This window comes from Pecten maximus, chromosome 8, assembly GCF_902652985.1.
Source record: "Pecten maximus chromosome 8, xPecMax1.1, whole genome shotgun sequence".
Taxonomy (NCBI): Eukaryota; Metazoa; Mollusca; class Bivalvia; order Pectinida; family Pectinidae; genus Pecten; species Pecten maximus.
Genome location: NC_047022.1, coordinates 17525958 through 17549219, shown reverse-complemented (window position 1 = coordinate 17549219; position 23262 = coordinate 17525958). Strand labels below are relative to the sequence as shown.

Here is a 23262-nt window from a genome sequence, read left to right as displayed (position 1 = left end):
TGAAATTGAGATGTAGACTACATCTGTAATGTTACCCTGTAACCTTGAAGAATAATGACGATCGAACAATCATTTCGTGCATTTATTTAGACGTACTGCTTGTGGATATTCAATATTATATTCAAAAATTCATGCACCGCTCCACAGCGTTCATATGTTTGATTTTGAAGATTTTGGCTTTCGACTGCACAATAAAATAGTGTGAAAGTAAGAGTTTGTCATATTTTCTGACATTTAAACTAAAAAGGAAAACAGTTTCCATATCAATGAAATGAACTAATCACTTGAGCCTCATTTCATATCTCGTTACAAGGAACTCATATGATGATTTGAATTCAACATTATATCGTCGCAAAATTTGTTAATCACAGGTTCATCTCTACGATTATGAAGTACTGCTGCAGTGCTTCTTGCCAACTTCTAGCGTTGTCCCAGCCTTTTTGCTGGAAAATGGCATGCGCTCGAATGTCAAACTGGGGGCATCCACTTCTACTGGCAAGCCGAGTTTTCGCATATGCAAAGGCAATGTCTTCTTCTTGCAAAGCCTGAAGGCACTCTTGAAAGCCTAAAAAATCTACGAAATTCACCGAACATTACTCATTGACATTGTGCAATATGTATTGGTATAACAGTTTTATAAACTGAGGTAACGATATCGGAGTTCTAGTGGTATAACTTTTACGATTACTTTCATTACTTTCACATATGACAAAGATGGGGATAAAGCAGTAAATGCCCGAGGCAGCAACAAAACCATTATCCGAAATCAAAATCGATTAACTAAGGACAAAATAGGACTGCTGAAAAATTAAAAGGCGATAAAATCATGTGTTCCGGAAGATTAAGCTTCTTCTGGTTCAATGTCGAAACCAAACATTTAAATCTTGATCACATTCAAGTACATGTCTTGCAATTGAGATTCCATGTCTAATTTCCAATAGCATCTAAACGAATGCCATCAACGGCAATGTGATATATTTATTTTATCAACACCTATTTTTTGTGAATAATACGTGCAAAAACATTGAAATATACATCAAACGCTGACCTGCACTGTAATAGCGAAATGTAAGCAGTTTATTTACCAGATGCCTCAGGAAGTCTATAAAGAACGGCAGGTCTCCCACCTGGACAAGCTGCTTGCCTGCTGTGCGAAATATAGTGGTTGTTCCATCTATCCATCAAGTGATCTAAGTCCATCTGCAGAAGTGGCATAAAGCAATATCGTATGCAGTGCCTGAAATCATACATCAAATATGAGTAATGTTTTGGTCATTTATATGAACGGCTGGTTTTCCTCAGATACCAATATCAGACGCGGATCACACCATATCAATAAAGCCCATGCAAGGTACCAAATGTCAAACAAATTAACTGATATCTAAGTGTTGGCATTTACTTGTTCACATTACATAGGATGAAAATTTTCTCATGTGTATGTTCTGTTTTGAAGAATATAAATATCTTCTGTGTTCTTGATATGACTATACGTAATAACGATTGATCTTGATATCTTTATACTTATAATATCTTGTCCTACATTTCGTTAATAGTTCCTTTGTGTAGTCCACCAAATTCAACAAGATCTTTGAAGAAAGAAATCCACCATTCGCACTGTTGCCGCCTCATTACACTCCACCAGGCTTCGATGCGCTAAGATAAAACAAGTGAAGGTTTACATAAGTCTGTTCTGGAAAAGGAAATTATGCAGGGCGCAAAAATCGACACATGCAAGGTACATCAATCATGTGTCATCGTCCAGATGTTGGTCGGATAATCTGATTATTTAAGGATTATTATTCATTTTCTGTAGCTATATCGAAGTGTATTGACATTGGATGAATAAGTACATATTGCTTAACGTGCACCAAGTATACTTTGCACTTACCCCGATGTCAATACACTTCAATGAAGCTACATTTTGTAGCCACGACATTCAATGCATTATTAAGAATAAATCCCTCATACGCATCGTGGAAGAGCGACGTCATTGACAACGTCGGTAAACCAAATTGTTCAAAGAAGAAATATTTCATTTGATATTTTTGAACATTTTATTTTTATTTTGTTAGCCGTAATCTTATGTTTTTGACAGTACTGAAGTACGAATGTAATTTAAAAGATATACATTGTATACTACATATTCGAAAAAAAGATACACGATGAACATCGCGCCGCTAAAATTTACAGTAGTGGTGACAAGACGTCGATACAAGATGGTGTCAACGTCATGCAGACGTCGAACTTCCACCAAGACCGTCTTTGTATTTGCTTACTTTTAATTCAATTTTCATTAAGAACGGATACTCATTTACAACTTTATATGTTGCATTTCATGATCTAATTTCCGAAGTGCCAGTAACTTTCAAATAACTTGTTATATCTTTTATTCTGGTGCAAATCTAATCACCATGCGTAAATATCGAAAAATGTTAACATTGAGCTATCAACGCAAGTGTAAATATTGCAAAATAAAACATTAAATCTTGGTAAGGATAATTACTTCATTAAGTGTTCTAAGCCCACGTAAGGCAGTTGCTAGTTCTGACTGTCGGGTGATGGTTTTATATTCTATCCATTTTAAAATCACTAGGCGATTCATAATCAATTATTTTTCAATAACCAATCCTTAACCAATGACTTCTCATTCATTAACTTTTAATGACCATTAGAATATGGAAGAATACTTTTAAAGTAACCAAATAATTATACATAATTAAATAAATACATCATTGGCAATTCATCGATTGATTTAATTAACAAATAGTTTATCAAAAAAATTATAAGTCCAACGGAGATGAGCAGGCATATTATCATAATGGAATAAACGAGGTAGGCAACCCAAATATTTAGGATATATACATATGAAATGTTTCATACGTACAAAATTCATCAAAATATGCTTAGTTGTTACATGAGCGTCCCGAGACCCAGGCAGTATAATATCAGCGAGCTATGGATTTTGCCATGGAGAAAAGTGTCTGTACGCATGCGTTAGTTTAGAGAACTTCTGTAAAAAAAAAAAGGTCAGTGAGGTGAGCGCAGCTTGTCATATCACATTGTATCAGAGTACCAATTAATCCCAATACAGTCTATAGTTTGGCAGCAGCAATTTATAAAAGATAAGTCTTAAAAGCGATAGCGGAGAGTGAAACACTATGAAACACTATCAAAGATTTACAAATCCATCTACCTTCACTAGTTTTTCCCCAACATATTTAATTAGACTACGCAAAAAAAAAAAAAAAAAAAAATTATGACTGCAAATGTTTTCTCTACCTGCTATCATTTTGGATAATACACATTTATTGCACAAAGTATATTACAAGTTATCTTGTTCAAATAAATACAATTTTGAAGTTATAAAACTTTTTTTCTATAAAGCATTATCTGTAGATGGCACGTTTGGATTCACTACTGTAGATAGTCCACTCCTGAAATTTGCCCCATTCTGTTTACTATATATAAGAATGAGCCATCTATAGCAATGGGCCATCTACAGGCCTTGGCATCAACGGGAATTGGCAATCTTTAGGGGTTGGCCATCTACAGGAGTGGGTAATCTACTGGAGTGAATTGGCGATCTATAAAGGTGGGCAATCTGCAGGAGTGGGTCATCTATGGAGAGTAGGCAATCTACTGGAGTGGGCCATCGACAGGTGAGGGCCATCTATAAGGGTGTGTCATCTACGGGAGTCGGCCATCTGCAGGAGTGGGCCATCTATGGGAGTGAGCCATCTACTGCAGTAGGCCATCTATGAGAGTGTTCTATCAACGGGAGTGGGTCATCTACTGGATTGAGCCATCTACAGGTGTGGGTCATCTACTGCAGTAGGCCATCTACGGGAGTGGACCATCTATGGGGGTTAGCCATCTACGGAAGTGAGTCATCTCATATATATATACAAAAAGAATAAGACGCCTTGTAGCAGACGGCACACATGTACAGATGGGTAAAGATCATCTTATATGGACTACTTTGGAAGTTTCATCGGAAACCTTGCAAGCACGCGACTAGGTCTATCCAAATAAATACACAAATGCAAACAAGAATGCCTACATAGGAAATAACTCTTGTGTCCGGGTAATTGTATATTTGTATGCGATGTACCTGATTGAAGATGGATCTTACGACACGGTAACTGCGTATGCCGGAAAACGAAGCATTGGACGTATGTCTGAACAAGCACTGAAGAGAACCCATAATGCCACTTTCTGTCCCGGGGTCAGCCTGGAGAACCATAGGACAACCTGAAAATGCGTTGTTTTTATTTAGAATAAGGTATGAATGCTTTGAGGATACTTACAATTCTAATGTACACGTAGATATAAACAAGTATCATTGTTACTGACAGCATTCTTACGAGATTATAAATGTCCATAATTTTATCAAATGCATGATTAAAGAAAAAAAAACTCGTACATTCTGGTAACATCAAAGGTTCTGGTGAGTGTAAAACCTATTTATGATTCAAAAAGGAGAACTTTAACTTGTATCTTTACTAGCATAGATGGGTACTTATACTGCATTTCTCCTGCTCTTAATACACATATATACATGTACATTATAATGCATATGTATATTCCAAGACAAAAACCTATTATGTAGTTTTCTAAAACTTTACAACACCGAATTCCAAGCAATATAGGAAGATATTATTTCAATAAATAAAACTACGTCACACAATTGTTTCGCCCTTGTACAATTCATCAATGATGCTTTGAACCTTAGATGAAAATCTTAAACAAATGTCACATCATAATCGGTATCAAATGTTGATATATATAAGTAAAGAGGACCATTAAAATAGTTCATTAACCAATTTCGAAAATTCAACTTTGAAAAATTAATTAATATTCCGTTTACAAAATACTTGATATTCGTCAATACTATTCCAATATATGTATTGTTATTGGGCGGAGCAGGTAAAGCTTAATGATATAGTAGATATCAATAAAATAAGTAATACTACTATTTACAGTAACCAATTGCATGGACACCTCTACCAATGTATACATTATCCCGCATACGAATAAATGCATTTCATCGGCTATGAATTGGAGTTTTAAGATATATCATTTTTGAAAACATATCCTTAGATGTTGAATGTACCTCAGACTCTCGGAAATAAAGGTTCTGAATAAAAAATAATCATGCTTTATCTAGAGCTAATTTACAAGTTACCTTTTAATTCGTCAACGCATTGTGCAAAATTGAATGCAATCACTTCCGGATCGTTGTTTGTTGGACCAACCTTTAGCCAGAGTATTTTCCTGGAAAACCTACATCGAAAGCACAGTAATACTATAAGTTATATTTATTTCAACTGCTTAAGTTGTGTGTGTCCGTAAATTGCGTGTGCAGGTATTCATGAATAGTACATTGCGAGTTGCAAAACTGAAAGATTTTTGCTGGTCAGCACGAGACTTGCCGAGTATATTGTTTTGGATTGAATATGGTATTCTATCGAGTGTATTGACAGCAATACCTTAGTGTCATAGTGTTATCGGACTAACACTTAATTAAATTGACGTGTCCAGCCTCGTTATCTTACTCTCAGATAGAGCCCTAGTAATTGACTTGTACCTTATAACTTGTTAATTAATCGCTTATACATTATCAATATAATCAGGTATTGTAGCTAGACGCATTGTTTGAGTATAGGCAGTTCCCGCCAATACCTTGGCAACAAGCATGTACGTGTACATGGTGTACACTGTGGCGTTTGTTTTAGATAGAAAACAGAGATAACATGGACGAAGTAAAATTTCATAAATATCTGAAAGACCTTTTCTGAGAAGACTTTGAAAATGAGTTTTGCATCCCGTGAATTCTAATGGTTATAGAATTAAGCCTTGATAATCAGTCTTTTGATACGTCGTGTGGTGGCGACAATTATATATAGCAGTCTTAGATAGTATGACCGATTAAGAGCCCATTAAAAACACGCCCTATTGAGTACAATTTCTAATATGGATTGGGCAAATTTCCTTTGACCCGTTTTAAAGATGGCAAAAGACATAGACATAACATATTTACGGATTGATGATAATTTAATCAAATTAATAATTACGTAGTCATCCCGTCATGACGTGCATTCTCACGCTTAATGAGTACTTTGGTAAGTCTAATACACAATATAAAAAGATATTTACCCATCAATGCACCCATGTATGGGAAATCCGTATGGTTTCAGCTTATCGTATCTGAAATAAAGTAAATTCTTAATTGACTGCAAATTTGCTTAACTACATTCGCAAAGAAATACAAATCTAAAATTTATCTTTATCAACGTATTTATCATTCAGCATGCATATCAATAGGATAAACATACCCGTCCACGTGCCACACATGATTCGGACCCATTGTTCGGTATATTCTTCGATTTATACGACGCCTTCTTCGAATATCCACCCCAATGGGATCAAGTTCTCTCATTATCTTCATGACTGTATCCCTATTACAACGATCAATATAAATGTTATTTGTCTTAACTTGAACGAAGAATGCATGTCTCAGTCTTATACTGATCAATAATAAGTATACTTATACTGGGCCTGTATTTGGTGAAGTTAAGATGTCAAAAAGTTTACTACAATTTATTTGCCACTATTTTGCGGTAAATACATATCTTTTTCTTGTTTACTCAATAATGTAAAACAGAACACCATAACAAAATTTATATACCACATCTGTATTATGTAGTTAGGTAATTCTGTTTTTAAGGAACAGCGCTTGCATTCCCTCTCTATCTTTATGTTTATAGTTACCTTGGGATGTTTACTTGTTTTTGTCGTAATATGCAGGTCATTTGCCTGTAACCGATAGTGCTTGGCAAATCAGGTAACAAAGCCTGAAAAAAATTAATTTTGATTTCCCCTTAAGTTTGAATACATGTCATCAGCACGTTTCTATTTGTGATAATATAAAAATAAACAATGAATTATTCTTCCTAAAATTGTCACACAAAAAAACTCATGTGCTTAATATTTAATTGCTATCATAGCTTCGTACATACAGATTATATTATACAGAAGTACTTATAACAAAATCAATATTGTATTACAATGACTTGGTCTTCTCCAGGTTTTTCTTTAGAATTATACCTGCCAAAAGTATGATATGCAGTAGACCTACTTGAATAATGTTCTTCACTTCAATAACAGTGTGAGCAGTGTTTCCCTTTCGACTTTGCGTTCCTGTACGTCGGAGTCTTTTTCTAATTGCATCAGGACTAGAACAACATTTTCAAAGTCATTTCATTATCAAAACGAACTTTATAATATAAAGACGATATTAATCTACACTTAATAATTCTTGATATTTGGAATCAGTTCTCTAATTCAATTTTCATAAATTTACATAGGCGTACCAAACATTTACAAAAGTATCAAGTATTCATACAACTTGTCACATTTACATATCAACCTCGCCTGTCATGATTTGTTGTTTTGTCCAATGTAAGACCCAATTTCCTGTTACAGCAGGGTGTGTTTTATTATTTTTACCGTGTATGAAATGTTTATCTGACCGTTATAACTTCGTATTCGGTATATATAATGCATCGGTGCATACACTACAGCTAACTTTCGACACTGAAATTAGGTACCTAACTTTCACGGTACAAATAACAATTTCCATATACTGTTATGTTTGATTAAGATTTGCTAATCAACAAGTATGAAGTAATTGAGATATTTTTCAAGCTTACCCGAGTTGTAAATTTGTCTCCTTGGCTAATAGCAAGGATATTTCCTTGTATGTCATGTTTTGACGGGCATATTTTAGCATCAGCTCCATAACTGCAAATCAAAAAATTAAATCACACGAGAATTTGATGTAATACTTATGGTCTATAAACACATTTCATATAAGCAGTATTCACCTACCTTCTTCCATTACGCCGGCTGGATAATCTGGCTTTAACGGCATACTTTAAATTCGCGCCGATTGGGTCTGGCTTTTATAACCTTATCAGGCAAAGTCAGCATACGGCCGCATGGTAATCAATCAAGAATAAAAGGAATGTTAATTGATATTTGGAAGTAGTAGATAAATTTGTACATAAAATATGTACGTACAAATTTCGTGTCAAAAATGTGTTACTAGTAACAGGTTTTTGACACAGGATTTGTACGTACACTTTTTGTGTACAAATTTATCTACTACTATAGCAGTAGATAAATTTGACACACAATATGTACGTACATTTTTCGTTGACAAAAACGTACTACTAGTAACACTATTTTGCCCGTCCGATATCGGCCATCGTATGATAGTGAACGTAAATGGCTCGAAAATCGGACGAGATCAAAACGTTTAGGGGAACAACTTCGTGCAATATACATCATGTATATTAATGACCGAAAAAGTTTTGACCAGGCACTAAGGCGGGAAAAACGCCGCTTTCAAATAGCGAAACAGCAAGAACTATTAGAGCTTAGCAAACTGCACCCAGAGATTTCTGGAAGATAATAGGACAATTGGGTATCTCTAATGATCGCCAAAAATCGATACCAGATAAAGTGATAGACAAGGATGGTAACATAACTACTGACGACGAGCAAGTCTTAAGAGTATGGCACGATGCTTACAAAGAGTTATACAACGTGCCGTCTGACTCCGATGCAACATTTTCAACAGATCATCTCAAACATTCACTGGGCCCTGTGCTAGATACAGACATTACCATTTTAAACAACTCCATAGCTATAAAAGAAGTAGAGGACGCCGTGTATCGAGCTAAACTGAACAAAGCGGCAGGTACAGACGATATCCAAAGTGCAGTGCTGAGGAATCCAGCCTGTATAGACATACTTCACAGGATTATATGTAACTCATTCCGATCGGGCATAGTTCCGGATATGTGGGGTGAAAGTATTGTAACCCCTATATTAAAGGCGGGAAAAGACCCATTGGACCCACACAGCTATAGAGGGATATCTCTTATATCTATACCGTGCAAAATTTATGCAGACATACTTAATCAGCGCTTATATAGCTGGTTAGAAGTTAACAATATCCTAGTCGATGAACAAAACGGATTCAGGAAAAATCGCAGTTGTCTTGACCACCAATATGCACTTTTTACCATTCTAAATAATCGTAAAATACGGAAACAATCCACGTTCGTCTGCTTTGTGGACATGAAAAAAGCATTTGACAGCGTTAATAGAGATCTTTTATGGTTAAAGTTGAGGCATCTCGGAATAGACGGGTTATTTTTACGAGCGATACAATCACTTTACGTACAAAACACTAGTAGGGTTCGGGTAAATGGAAAGTTAACTGACCCATTCGGGGTCTCGACTGGATTAAAACAAGGCTGTAAAGCCTCACCAACACTTTTCTCTATCTACGTAAACGACTTGGCGAAAGATATAAACGCTATGAACTGTGGTGTTCAAGTAGAAGACACAATGATATCCATCCTTCTGTATGCGGATGATATAGCTATCATATCGCCGGATGAAAACTCTATGCAAAATATGCTTGATAAACTAGCAGAATGGTGTGAACAATGGAAACTGTATATAAACAAGGACAAAACTAACGTTGTTCATTTCCGTAACCCTTCTTTGACTTTAACACAATCTAAATTTACGTGTGGCGACTCTGATATCGACATTTGTTCTAAGTATAAATACTTAGGATTGTGGTTTCATGAACATATCGATCTACATCTCGCTGTACGAGATTTGTGCAAGTCTGCGAGTAGGGCCCTTTATGCCCTTTACTCAAAGTTCACCCACGCGGGAGGTATGACTTATTCGGTTTATACCAAACTGTACATGTCTTTAGTGGAGCCTATAACTTACTTCGCGAGTGGACTCTGGGGTATAAACTCCTACAGAGAAGAAACATTACTACAAAACAAGGCCTGTCGATATTTTCTTGGAGCATCGAAGTTTTCCAGTAACTTGGCCACAAGGGGCGACATGGGTTGGACGTCAACTACCACGAAACAGACTATAAACGTTTTAAGATTGTATTTAAGAATACAAAATACGGAAAGTGATAGGATATTGAGTAAAATTCATAAATGGTCCAAGTCTCTCCGTAATTCTTGGGATTCGCGGGTTCACAATCTAATAGTAAAGTCTAATTTAGTGGATATTATTTCAGCACAAAAATCATTAAACTGGAAATTGAAAAATATCAAAGAAAAATTACAAAATATTGATGCTGACAGTTGGCAAAATTTATTGTGGAATGATGATGGAAATGTTAATGGTAATAAATTACGTCTATATAGAACCTATAAGTATGAGCCTACAACAAGTGATTATGTGAAATTTGTCAAATTTAAAGAGAGAAGAGGTATGCTGTGCAACTTCAGATGTGGGTCACTTTCCCTAGAAATTGAAAAGGGACGGCATGCCAAGCCGATTTTACCCATAAAACAAAGAATCTGTAAATATTGTTTATCAAATGAGGTTGAAGACGAAGTTCATTTTTTAATACGATGTAATTTTTATGATGATTTACGCTGGCCTCTTTTAGTTGATGCTAACAAATATGTTGATTTTAATAGTATGGACAGTTTTAATCAGTTTAAATATCTTTTAGATAAATCTCCCCCAAATCTCCTCGCCAATCAACTTTATGCTATGTGGAGGAGAAGAAGCAACTTTTCGTAGCTTTTTATTCTTGTAACATAACGTGGCTACGTACTGTACCATTTTTAATAGCTTGGGATAACTTTACCTTATTAACTTTTAGCATGCAATATCTCAGACTATTATTTTGTTTTATAGTGTCTAAATAAGTCATAAATGGCTGGACATATCTTACTTTGAAAGAGAAATATTTTATGATGTATTTTATATGTTGTAAGTTGTTTGACACTCTAATAAAATAATTGAATTGAATTGATTGAATTATATATCTGGTACCAGGTATATTTAAATGTTGATCAAATTTTATCTAAAAGATATCAACTCAAAATAAAATTGGCTGCGGTTTTTATATGATAAATTGCACAAGAGGAAATAAAACTCTATCAATTGGATTTGTAGTGGGTTTTTTATCATTATTTTTTTTAAAAAGATTGTATTATCTAGTGTAAAATTAAGGTTTATCTTCCAGATTTAAAAATTTTGATGCTTTTCATTATTTTTTTTTATGTAATTAATATACATTTTACATTAATGATTAATTCTACCTTAGGCCTTGATGATTGTAGATTTTTTTCTCAAGTACACTGTATACATTTAGTATGTACATATATTTTAATATTTATCATTTTTTCAGACAAAAATATTTTTAAATTCAATGTACTTCACACTAATATCTGTTAATATAACCATGAAATAATTTCATAGTACATAATCAAGAATCAGAAGTTTCGTATATTCTCATTTATGTTCTGTAAGAGACATATAATATCTACACAAATTATGTACATGTACCTGTATGTATAATTAGTACTCTCATTTCATTTTTTCATTAATAGACCTATACTGGCTATAGTTTTACCCCCCCCCCCCCCCCCCCCCCCCCCCCCCCCCCCCCCGCCTTACCTACTGTAGTTAGCATCTAACACTACCCATATATAATATCTACCTGGATGTTTTTAAAAAAAATATAGGTTTTTTTTGTATATACATTTTTTTTCTTCACAATAAGGATATTCAATAAATATAGTTTATATGCTGATTTTCTTTAATTACAAGAAGAGGTAAAATCCCCTTCAGTTATACATTTTAAGGTAAAGAACCATTAATCATTTTCTTAATGCGATAGGGAAACACTTAAATCATCATAAAATGCTGATCAAAATGTATCCGAAAATTTTGTTTTTAAAACAATATTGCAAAAATATGTTGGCGTGAACTGTAAAAAAAACTTTGGCTTAAAGTCCACATGTGTATATAATATATTTGTTAGCAGGTAACTTTATAGAAGACAATTATGAAATTACAAATACAAGTGCTGTAGATGCTGTAGACAACAACTCCAGATACATGAACATGTATGTGTGTTATGTAAGCTTAAAACTGTTGCCTTCTCCCTCCCCAAGTTTGCCAGTATGTATATTTCTTAACAAAAGTGACAATAATTGTTCCCTCAGGCCATTATCTCATTCTGTGTTACCTGTAACTGATTCATGTACCTGGAATCAGATCCAATTTGTTAGATCTTCAAGGTATTAGATACCTGCACACGGGTACATGTACAGAAATTTCAACTATTTCAGTAAAGGAAGATGGAAGGTGTATTACAAGTAACATATACCTTTTATAAACTTAAAATTTTGAAATATAGAACTGTTATGATCACTTAATTTCCAGTACATTCAAAGAATCTCTTTCTTTACATATTAAATCAAGGTTTAATCCATTTCTTTATGTGTTCAGGTTTCTGACTTTAAGCATTGGATGTATACACATAGAATGTACAAGATATATTATGGGCTGAATTAGGTTTTGACAGAGACCTATATACTATAGGTCTCTGGTTTTGATAAGCATAATATCACATCAAAAATGAAATTATGAATATGCTGCTTAATCTAATCTGAAATTAACTACAATATAAATTAAATGTATCAAATTAAAAATGTTCAAGTAACACTAATTGTTTTCATCTTTGAGTCTGAAATGAATGCTCTTATCAATGTCATTAATGACCACTTCATTGTTCAGAAATATATCATCATCAGCAAAAATGAATACATGAAAAGGAATTTGAAATGAATTGGAGGAAATGGAAAGCCATTGTTGAAATGTAACAGTAGTACAAATAATATTATTAATACTGTATGCCCATCTTACATGTTTTTTATTGTTAATGCTATCGCATGCTCTGACTTTTGCCTGTTGTTCGAAAATGTAATGTTTTAATACTCAAATTATACAAGGAATTTTGAATATATTTCGGATATTTTAGCTATGGGACCTCTAACCTTTTCTTTCCTACCTACACCCTTTCTCTCTCTCTCTCTCTCTCTCTCTCTCTCTCTCTCTCTCTCTCTCTCTCTCTCTCTCTCTCTCTCTTTATTTCTCTCTTTCTATGTTGTGTGTGTCTCTGTCTCCTACAATATTTAGTCTTACTATTTAAATTTAATACAGTTAATGTTTATCTCTTCAATGTTTGTCTACTGTATTACCCTGGTATACAGTTTGGTTTTCTTCAATATATATGTGTGTGAATGTGAAGTGTGTGAATGTGAAGTGTGTGAATGTGATGTTTATTGCCTTGTAATCCAAAATGAAATGTCTTTGAAAATAAAAAAAAATAAAAAAAAAACCAACAATAAATGTTTTATTATATACTTTCATGTGATGAAAACAAAATTACTGGAATTAAACATGTGAAATATATAACTGATCAATCAATACAAAATATAAAGTACCAAAAGAGAAATGAAACTTGGCTTGAACAATTTAACTTAGTTAAAGGCTTTATTAAGTAAATATGTCTTAACTTGGTTACAGTGTATAATTAACAATAATAGAAAGGTTGAAATATTACATCAAACTAAACTTCCAAAACCATTTTAATAATTTTGAATATAACCGGTTGGTTATAGGTTTTACGTCTCCTTCCACTGCGGGTGCTATGTTCAGGCGACGTGGGAGGCCGCTGGTCGAGTGCCTCCGGTGCCTGTGTCCCCCTCAAATGAGTCTTGTCCTATCCATCCGGTACGTCCACAGGGACGGACATCTCCCTGGGACGGACATGGGCGCGGCTAGGTGGTCCTCCTCGGTCCTATGTCGAACTCCATATCCGTCTGAATATAACTGTTGTTGATTGATTGATTGATGGGTTATAACCGAGAATAGGACACTGAATATAACTGCTAGATAGCCTTAATTATATATATATATAGTACAATTAAAATTCACAGGTAGCCTTGGGTACTGCCCATTACCTGTATGGGGGTTTTGCTGTTCATCACCTCTTAGAATGTAGTGCACTACTAGTTTACCTGTATTTTAAATGTAGCTTACACTCAACTGTAGCCACGCCCCACACATCACTCCCTGTCATAAACCAGAAGTGGTCATAACTGTAAACAGTAACACGTGCTAGCTGTCAAGCAAGTCGGGTCACAGTCTAGTTAATAGTGTAAAAATATAGTTAATGCAGAATGTATATTGGTAAACAGTTATTTTTAAATGATTGGGTAGTAGGAATATTAAATAGGTTTCACTATATAAGATCCTATGCAATTACAAAATAGAATCCTGTTGATTAAGACCTAGTTACTGTATAGGCGTCCGTATCTGGTTAGTATTTATAGAAACAAATAGCCACTACTGCTACTATATAGTATATATAGTTGATATAAATATTTATACATACGTCATGAATTTCCTGGATTGGTCATATTTTTTTTATTTTTTTTTTTCCTTGAAAAATTTTCATTTGCTTTTTCAACATATAGTATACAATACACAATATACAAAACACATTATATGACAAAACGTACAATCCCAGATCCTAACAAACATACATTATCAATACATATATGCAGGTATTTTGAACAATGTTATCATGTTTGATAAAGTAAATAAAATAAAGACAGTTAATATATATTGTGTAAGATTCCATGCAAGCGATTTATTAACTCAAGCACTTTTACCAATCTTTCAAATGTTAATGAAATGTGTAATGTCTTTACTGAAAAACTTCATGATGCTATTGATAAATGTATACCATCAAAAGAAATATTAGTACGCGACAGTGATAAGCCGTGGATGAATGGACTGGTAAGACGTAATATAAGGAAAAGAGACAGACTTAAAAAAAAATGTTTAATAATGATTCGGAGTCCAATAAGAATAAATACAAGCATATGAGGAATTAAGTAAATAATATGATAAAGAGGGTTAAAGAAATAGTATAGTGTATTAGAAACTTCTGGGAAACCTTATCAGAGGTAAAAAAAAAACAACAACATATATCTCCCCTACTTGATAGTACTACAAATAAAATTATATATGACAACAATAGGAAATGTGAGCTGTTAAATAACTATTTTAGCTCTGGGTGTACTCTGTCAAATAGATAAAGAATTACCCTTTTTTGAAAAGAGGACAGATTCTATTTTATCAGAAATATATATAGTTTCCAGGGAAGTTGAAGACATTATAAAAGTTCTAGATGTTAACAAGGCGTCAGGTCCTGACGGTATTAGCCACAGAATGCTAAAATTACTCTCAAGTGAAATTTCTATACCATTTGTTATATTCAATTATTCTTTGTCACATTGTAAATTTCCTGAGAGCTGGAAAATTGCTCATGTAATGCCTATATTTAAGGTCAATGAGGCAAGCATTGTCTCTAATTACAGACCTATCTCGCTGCTAAGTTTTTGAGCGTGTAGTATATAAGCATATCTGCAATTTTTAATCGAAAATGACCTTATTTATAAGTATCAGTCTGGATTCCTACCGAATCACTCCACAACACATCAACTTATTGAAATATATCATTCAATCATTTCTTCCTTAGAAAATTATGAACATTATATCTTCTTTTTTTGTGATTTTGACCGCGTGTGGCACAAAGGCATCTTACATAAACTCGACAATTATGGTATCTCTGGACCTCTTCTTCGTTGGGTGGCTAGTTGTCTTTCAAAAAGAAAACAAGCTGTATTTATCAATGATTCACTTTCCTCTCTTAAGCCTATAAATGCTGTGTTCCCCAAGGGTCAGTTCTTAGTCCACTTTTCTTTCTACTATACATAAATGATATTTCCTGTAATTTTTCATCTCTATCTAGGCTTTTCGCCGACGATACATCTCTATCCTACTCGTCATATGACTTCAACCTTATTGAGACGGAGGCTAAAAGCGACTTATTAAAACTTGAAATTTGGTCCAATGTATGGCTTATGTCCTTTAATCCTAATAAAACCGAGGCCCTCTTAATATCAACTAGACAACTTCATTTTGTTCCGTCCTTTACATTCGACAATACCCCGATTGAAATAACAAACCCCCATACATACCTAGGACTCATTCTTCCGATGATTGTAAATGGAACATACATGTAGAATCTACAGTCAATAAAATAACTAAATATATAGCCACCCTCCGTAAATTAAAACTTATTCTAAACAGGAACCCATTAGAAAAAAATGTACCTTGCCTATATACGACCATTACTTGAATATGCATGTGAAGTATGGGACAACTGCGGTACAATACATTCATTGTTATTAGAAAAGATAAATCAAGAGGCCACAAGAATAGTCACAGGGCTGCCCATATTCACAAAAACAGAGTTCTTATACATGTATCTAGAAACCGGTTGGTTACCCCTTTCGAAGAGAAGAGATGTTCGGAAACTCTCCTTATTCTATTCCATAGTCAATAATCTGGCACTTAGTTTTCTTATCGACCTACTACCAATGTTTATTGGCAACATAGCTCCTTATAATTTACGAAATGCAGATTTATTTAGGGAACAACACTTTCGTCTACAACTATCAAAAAACTCTTTCTTTTCTTTTATTTCAAAACTGTGGAATGACTTAAATAACACTATCAAAAACTTGCCTACTTTAAGTTCCTTCAAATCTAATCTAAATAAATCTATGACAGTAAACAGTATATATGACAAGCATTTTATCAGCTATGGTCCTCGAAAACTAAATATTCTATACAACAGAATAAGAAATCGAGCAAGTGCACTAAGTAAGGATCTTTTTAGAGCCAACCTCGTTGATTCACCTGCTTGTCAATGAATGTGGACATCCCTGTGAAGATTCCCATCATTTTTTCCTTAACTGTCCCCTGTACAATAACTTAAGAGGAACTCTTATAGCTGATTTAACCTGGTGCGGTCCTGTGAACGTAGATTACTTTGCAATGGTGACACGAATATTTCCTCAGCTGACAATATAAAAATCGCCAAAGTTGTGAAAACTTCTTGAGAAAGTCGGGAAGATTCGATTACTCACCCCCCCCCCCCCCCTCTCTCTCTCTCTCTCTCTCTCTCTCTCTCTCTCTCTCTCTCTCTCTCTCTCCTATAATTAAAAAAACAACTTAATCAAAAATGAAATGTTCTAATTGAAGTCATTTAACTTTATATGTACCTATCCCCTCCCCCTCCTGCCCCCCCCCCCCCCCCCCCCCCCCCTCTCTCTCTCTCTCAAAAAAAAAAAAAAAATAGAGTGAAGACTATGTTATGATATCGCACCGCATCTAATTCCACACCGGAGACAGGCTTCTGAGCGTCATTGATTCCCAGGATATTTATATCAATAACATATTATCGTTAATATTTGTCTCATTTGAGAGGAGCTGACATCCTTAATTATGAGCTAAGGTCAATAATTCAGAACAATGTTGATGGGATATCGACGCAGAGGTAAATTAATGATTCCCGAAGTACACATATGGGTGATCGCTTTGTTGATAAGAATCTGAACCGTTGTTACCATGTTACATTTACATTTAAGGATTGAGCTAGATAATGAATTGGTTTATGCATCTGGACAAATTCATTATTTAATTATATCCTTGTAATTTAATTTAACTTAAAAACTAAAAAGCAAAATTGCCATGAAAAAAACAACATATTTAATGGCCGTATCTAAAAGTTACCTTATGTCGATCGCTGTGAACATATCTATAGGTAACGCGCGAAGAAACTATTTAGATAGCTAACCTTATTCATAGCCGCAATGGAAATGAAAAAAAAAATCCATTCAATTCTGAAATTTATTTAAGGGTGATTTGGAATCAAAACAAAAAGAACAGTCATTTCTGATTTTTACACTTTTGATATCTGTTCCATACCATCCTTTACCTTGTTCTTCCGCAGTTTCCAGTAGTTTTTCTTCTTGTTTTTCTTTCTTTTATTCAAAACCACCAAATAACATCAAAGCAATAATTTGTGTTAAATCATCTTTATTTTATGTGAATAGATGGCAAAGAAAACACAACTTACGGAAATGCAACGAGGACTATTTTTCTGGCGTAATAAAATTTAACTACATTTATGTATTATGTGGAAAATCAACACGTGAAACCGTCTCTGGTGAAACGTTGTATTCTTACTGTATTCGTTGTGTTGTCATTGATTTTTTTAAATCTAAATATATTTTATTTGCAAATATACAAATGGGATCAGACACAAGTTTAAAACTATAATCCATCCTGTTTTCATGGTAAAATGTTTGTTGTTTTCACTTGGTACGTTCATATTAAGAATTAACACTCAGAATGTAAATGTACGGATATGACTTTGGACGACAAACGACATTAATGGTCAACTTTTTTGTGTGTAAGAGAGTGGTTTACGATTGTTTCAAAAGTCGAACCAAAGTATTTTCCGCGAAAATAGTGATTTGTGTCTGAAGTCATCAAATCGCGCTATTTGTCGGTATGTGTCACGTGATAGACAAAGAAACACCAAATGAAAAACCTGGTATATACAGTCAAGATTAGAGGTCTAGTTAAAACAAGGAAAATGGTCTGTCCCCGCTTATCCTGACCTAACCCACAGTACCAAAATAGATCGACATGGTCCATTGGTGCACTGTGCGTTGGGAACGGGTTACGAAAACTTTGCGTATTAAATAAAGTAAAACTGACATTATAAATAGTGCAAGCTTTTTTTTTCTTCTACAGTTTACATTGAACGATAATTCGGTTAATTATTTTACTTGTTTTTTTTTATCTAATGAAACAAATTCTATCTCAACATCTTTATCTTCATCTTTATTCTAAATACTTCCTATTAGATATCCTTTTAATGTTGAAAATATCTTTGAAATATGACCAAGAAAAATTAAATGGTATAAGAAACATAACAAAATATTAGCAGATACATCTTGGTGATTCGATCTGTGAACCTACAGGTTGCTAAGCTGTGGCTCAACTACATAAACTTCTTGAAAAAATGAAGTTGATATTATCATTGAAAGTCAGTCTATTAAGTGCTAGAATTAAAATATTTCATTAATTACTCTTGTTCAATGTTTCGATACCAGCGCAACGGAGAACCTCTTTTTGGGAATTTGGTTTATAGAATAAAATAAGACATTGTAAATATTTATCGTCCGATGGGCTATATGTCAGAAAATAATTTGAATACGGGAGAAAAAACCTCGAGCATAAAGTCATATAATGATACATCCATTTTAATTTTCGCAAATAAGAATATTTATATGTTATAGATTCAAGATTAGTATTTAAAAAATCAGTGTTTAACACGTATTTTCTTATTATGAAAACGGTCACCGTTAGGTCGAAACAAGCCTCTTTCGTGGAGATATGAAAATGAGTTATAGGGCTGTGTACATGTTAGTTATCTGTTGGTATCTAAAATCGTACTTTGATGCTGATGCTTCACAAACATATTTACGTAGATGTATTTTTATTTGTAGAACTGATCTGACGAACAATGATCAATAGCATTTTGAACATTTGATCTACTGCATGTATAACGATATTATCAGGAATGATATCTTTGTTGATACCGATACTTAGTAAATATATGTACGTACTGATGACGAATGATCATTGGCATTTTGAATATTTTATCTACCGCCTTTCCGACTCAAAACGACATCATCACTGTATCTAACTCTCTATCCGTTTTTTGAGGTATTAACATCTTGTGTGTCTTTCGTCAGACATTGAGCTGATAATGTAACTGGTCAGAAAGCAGGGAAACTTATCGTACTATATAGTCCCAATTTCATCTAGCCCTGATACCATGTCTGATGTCAGGGCCAGAGGAAATTCGGGCTATGTCTATACAGTTATGCAAATTAACTTGTAATTTTGTATGTCCACTATAAACAAGAAGACGTAGTCAATATTCTCCGTGACCCGCTAAAGAAATGGGAACTACCCATAGTACAATGTTCTTCTTAGCAAAAATGACATCTTGCTTCAGAGTTCTGGAAACCATGAAAGAAGTCTGGCTGATCAATACCCTTTCTCGTTTGAATTTGAACGAACATTCTGAACAACAGACATGATTGCTAAATCTTTTGGCATGGACTTCCACAATCATATGATTCTGATAATTAATGTGAATCAACGTTAAGATAATATCTCCAGGTTTAAGCAAAAATGAATGTTTTCGTTCTCGTCATTACGGTTCATAGTAGAGAGTGGGGCGATAAATAATTTCAAATAAAATTTTGAAGTTGTATGAACAACAAGTTATTGTATGTAAATTGCAAATTAATCAACATTAATTTGACTATAAATATCATTTTGTATTTACAATTTTTAGCTATGAACATTCTTTTACAAATAATCGTATATCATCATTATCCATCCGGTGGTCCAGATTAATAGACCAATTTAACGACACATTCTAATCAACGGTTATAATATATCATATATAGACAGTCCTCAAAGTATACACGACAATAATTGTATACGTTACACTGAAAACAGAAATGAAATTGATTTCTAACGGATAAAAACAGTTACATGCTGGTGATAATACTAGGTTACATTTGAAGCATTCAACGTGCTTCAGCCGTGTCTGAGTCTAGTATGTATATATATTGCCAACAAACAGTATAGTAACAGGTTTTTCGTTCATAGAAACACTGTTAATATTAGATATATATAAAAACAGTTACATGCTGGTGATAATACTAGGTTACATTTGAAGCATTCAACGTGCCTCAGCCGTGTCTGAGTCTAGTATGTATATATATTGCCAACAAACAGTATAGTAACAGGTTTTTCGTTCATAGAAACACTGTTAATATTAGATATATGCGTATGCGTTCACCCCCATTAAATCATAGTTCTTATCGACGTTGGAATAAGTTTCTAGAACATTTAATTTTGTCTTCAGACTCACCAGCTAGGGGGATTTGAAACATTTCGTTGATATTTTCAGTAAATCTTCCACTTCTCACTTTCGGTGTTTAGTAGAGCGATCGACCCTCTGATGACTTGGGTTTTGTGCCCTTGCCGAGACATACCAGAATCTCTAAACTACTCCTAATCGGAACAACTGATTGTCAATATATTGTATGTGACTATAGTCAGACAAGAATTACCTGTCGCCATGACTTTTTCGTGGAATATTCAAAGTAGGCTATTCTATTTGTGCGTGGGTATGTCAACATCTTAATTGATGTTTTAATGCATCGTGTGCACGTTGTGGAGAAACATGGCTGCAAAATAATCTCTCCAATGCGATTTTGCATACTGTATTCAATTTATTCACAAATAAACATACAGGCGATTTTGGACGACCACAAACGAGCATTTGAAGACCTTACAAAAATATGCCATACATAATTAAGTTTACTGAGCTAGGTCTCTGTGTCCCACGCTCAATGTGTCTATACACACAGAAAAAAGAGGTCTCTGTGTCCCACGCTCAATGTGTCTATACACACAGAAAAAGAGAGAGAGAAAAGAAATGCTGTCGTTGATTAGTATATTACATAACACTGGATAGTTAAGGTTATATAATAATATTATAAAAATAATGTAAAATGGAATGTTCTCGGTCAAGTTAAGTCAAAAAGTCAAGTTGCAAGAAGTATGATATTAATTGAATGCAGAATTAAAATATATATATATATATATAATACAAACAAAATATGCAAATATTAAACAACACGCAAACAAAAAATATCTTATCAATCGGCAAAAAATACCTTCGGGATTCTAACCCATAACACTGTACTTGGGTAATTACGTACCACTTAGCCCACACGACTGATTCGTCGATGGAAACTATCTTGCACTTCATTTAAAAGGAAAAAGGAGGAAGCATTTCAAAGTCAACATCAATCCCCTGTTGTCACAAAGGGGCACAAAAAACATACACTTCACGCATGCATCTCTCATACAAAGGAGAGACCTCCCTTTAACGACCATATCTATCGATATGACGTTAAACAAACCAAACCTAACCATAATCTTCACGCCATCGAAATATTAAATCTGAAATAAATCCGCTGTATGCAAATATGGACCTGCACTTGTTCAGGGGCAAACGAATCGCAAACATAAATCTAGAACCATTGCCTTTAATATTTACATTATATTCTCAAGCAATGTGTGTATGATTTGACTGCCTTTTACGAAATGAAATTATTAATTCATTTTCAATAACAACAACAACAGGTGGATGGATTTATATCGTACCTATTGATTCTATTGTCCAGTCGATATACTTATAGCGGGTGACGACAGTGGTAAGTACGGTCAGGTTTATATGATATCCGTTATTTATTTACAAAAATACGTATAAAAAGTATTTGTTTTTGTACATTCGCTATGGTTGTTATGTTAAATTCAAATAAGCTATTATTTTTATCTTGTGTTTTCTTTAAAAGATAAGAATTCCATATAGTTACAATGTGATGAAGACAAAACTATACCGTAACCTCATTTGTAATATCATTTGGTTAAGTAATATCTAATAATATTTAAGAAATACATATTTGTACTTCTTTTTGCTTGTAATATATTTGAATGGCACTGGACATAAAGAGTAAAATATGTGAAAAATTTGGATGGTTACAATTGTCGCTTGGATAAGACCAAACATTTCGTTATTTTCTCTCTGATTTCATTTGAAGATTTTCTCATCCTTCTGGTATGCTCAACATCTACAGAATAAAAGGTGTCGTCTTCAGAAAAATCTCATTATTGTTGTTGTTACATTCATATCTATGTTTTATTGGCTTTTTCCCCCAAAGTTTTGTTTGTTTTCATCCTTTATAGACTAATCACATACAGCAGATTAAGTGTGGTTATCACAAAGAATTGATATTGTCAATACCAGTTTAAATTGTACAATACCTTATTCTATTATTTCTCAAGAAAGGTCATGTCATGTCATGTCAAGAAAAATAAAGATAAAAGCAATATTTTTTTTATTATTATCAAAGTTATAAACTCAAAACATATAGGTAAAAATAATACAATTAATTATTATATTATACGTGACATCCATCAAGAAAAGCACTTCTTCCAGCTGTAATTGCTCTGATTTTGTTTTTTGCATCAATTGAATACGTCATACTTGTATGTTTTCTTCAGGTGGAAATGGCATGGTTCATTCAAGCTCTCCTGGTACGCGTTATGATATCTACCATCGTCATACATTCGCAAACGAAGTTCTCAACTGCATCTGACGGGAGGAATATCATCCTGAATGAATTAATTCATCATTTTCTTCTGCTGTGTGGGTATGACTATATCTGCGATATCTCGAAATTTCAGCCTTTCAATGTACCGGCACCAAATGAATCATATAACATCACCGGCATATGTCCAAACTGCTACTGTGATAACGAGTGC

The 23262-nt window shown here is 33.9% G+C and overlaps 1 protein-coding gene across 4 annotated transcripts; it reads right to left on the bottom strand.

Annotated features, from left to right (window-relative positions):
- Positions 1-68: 68 nt before the first annotated feature.
- LOC117332637 lies at positions 69-8118 on the bottom strand. Of its 4 annotated transcripts, none has more exons than XM_033891619.1 (11): positions 7891-8118; positions 7713-7803; positions 7139-7235; positions 6772-6854; positions 6336-6458; positions 6157-6207; positions 5186-5283; positions 4112-4251; positions 1541-1653; positions 1086-1237; positions 69-574 (listed from the first exon to the last, which is right to left on the bottom strand). In XM_033891619.1, exons 1-11 carry the CDS (start codon positions 7931-7933, stop codon positions 366-368), a joined length of 1200 nt encoding a protein of 399 aa, XP_033747510.1. In that variant the 5' UTR covers positions 7934-8118; the 3' UTR covers positions 69-365. The 4 variants fall into 4 exon arrangements, with proteins under 4 accessions (XP_033747510.1, XP_033747511.1, XP_033747512.1 ...); XM_033891620.1 differs by having other exon boundaries at positions 69-565; XM_033891621.1 differs by lacking the exon at positions 6336-6458.
- Positions 8119-23262: the final 15144 nt, after the last annotated feature.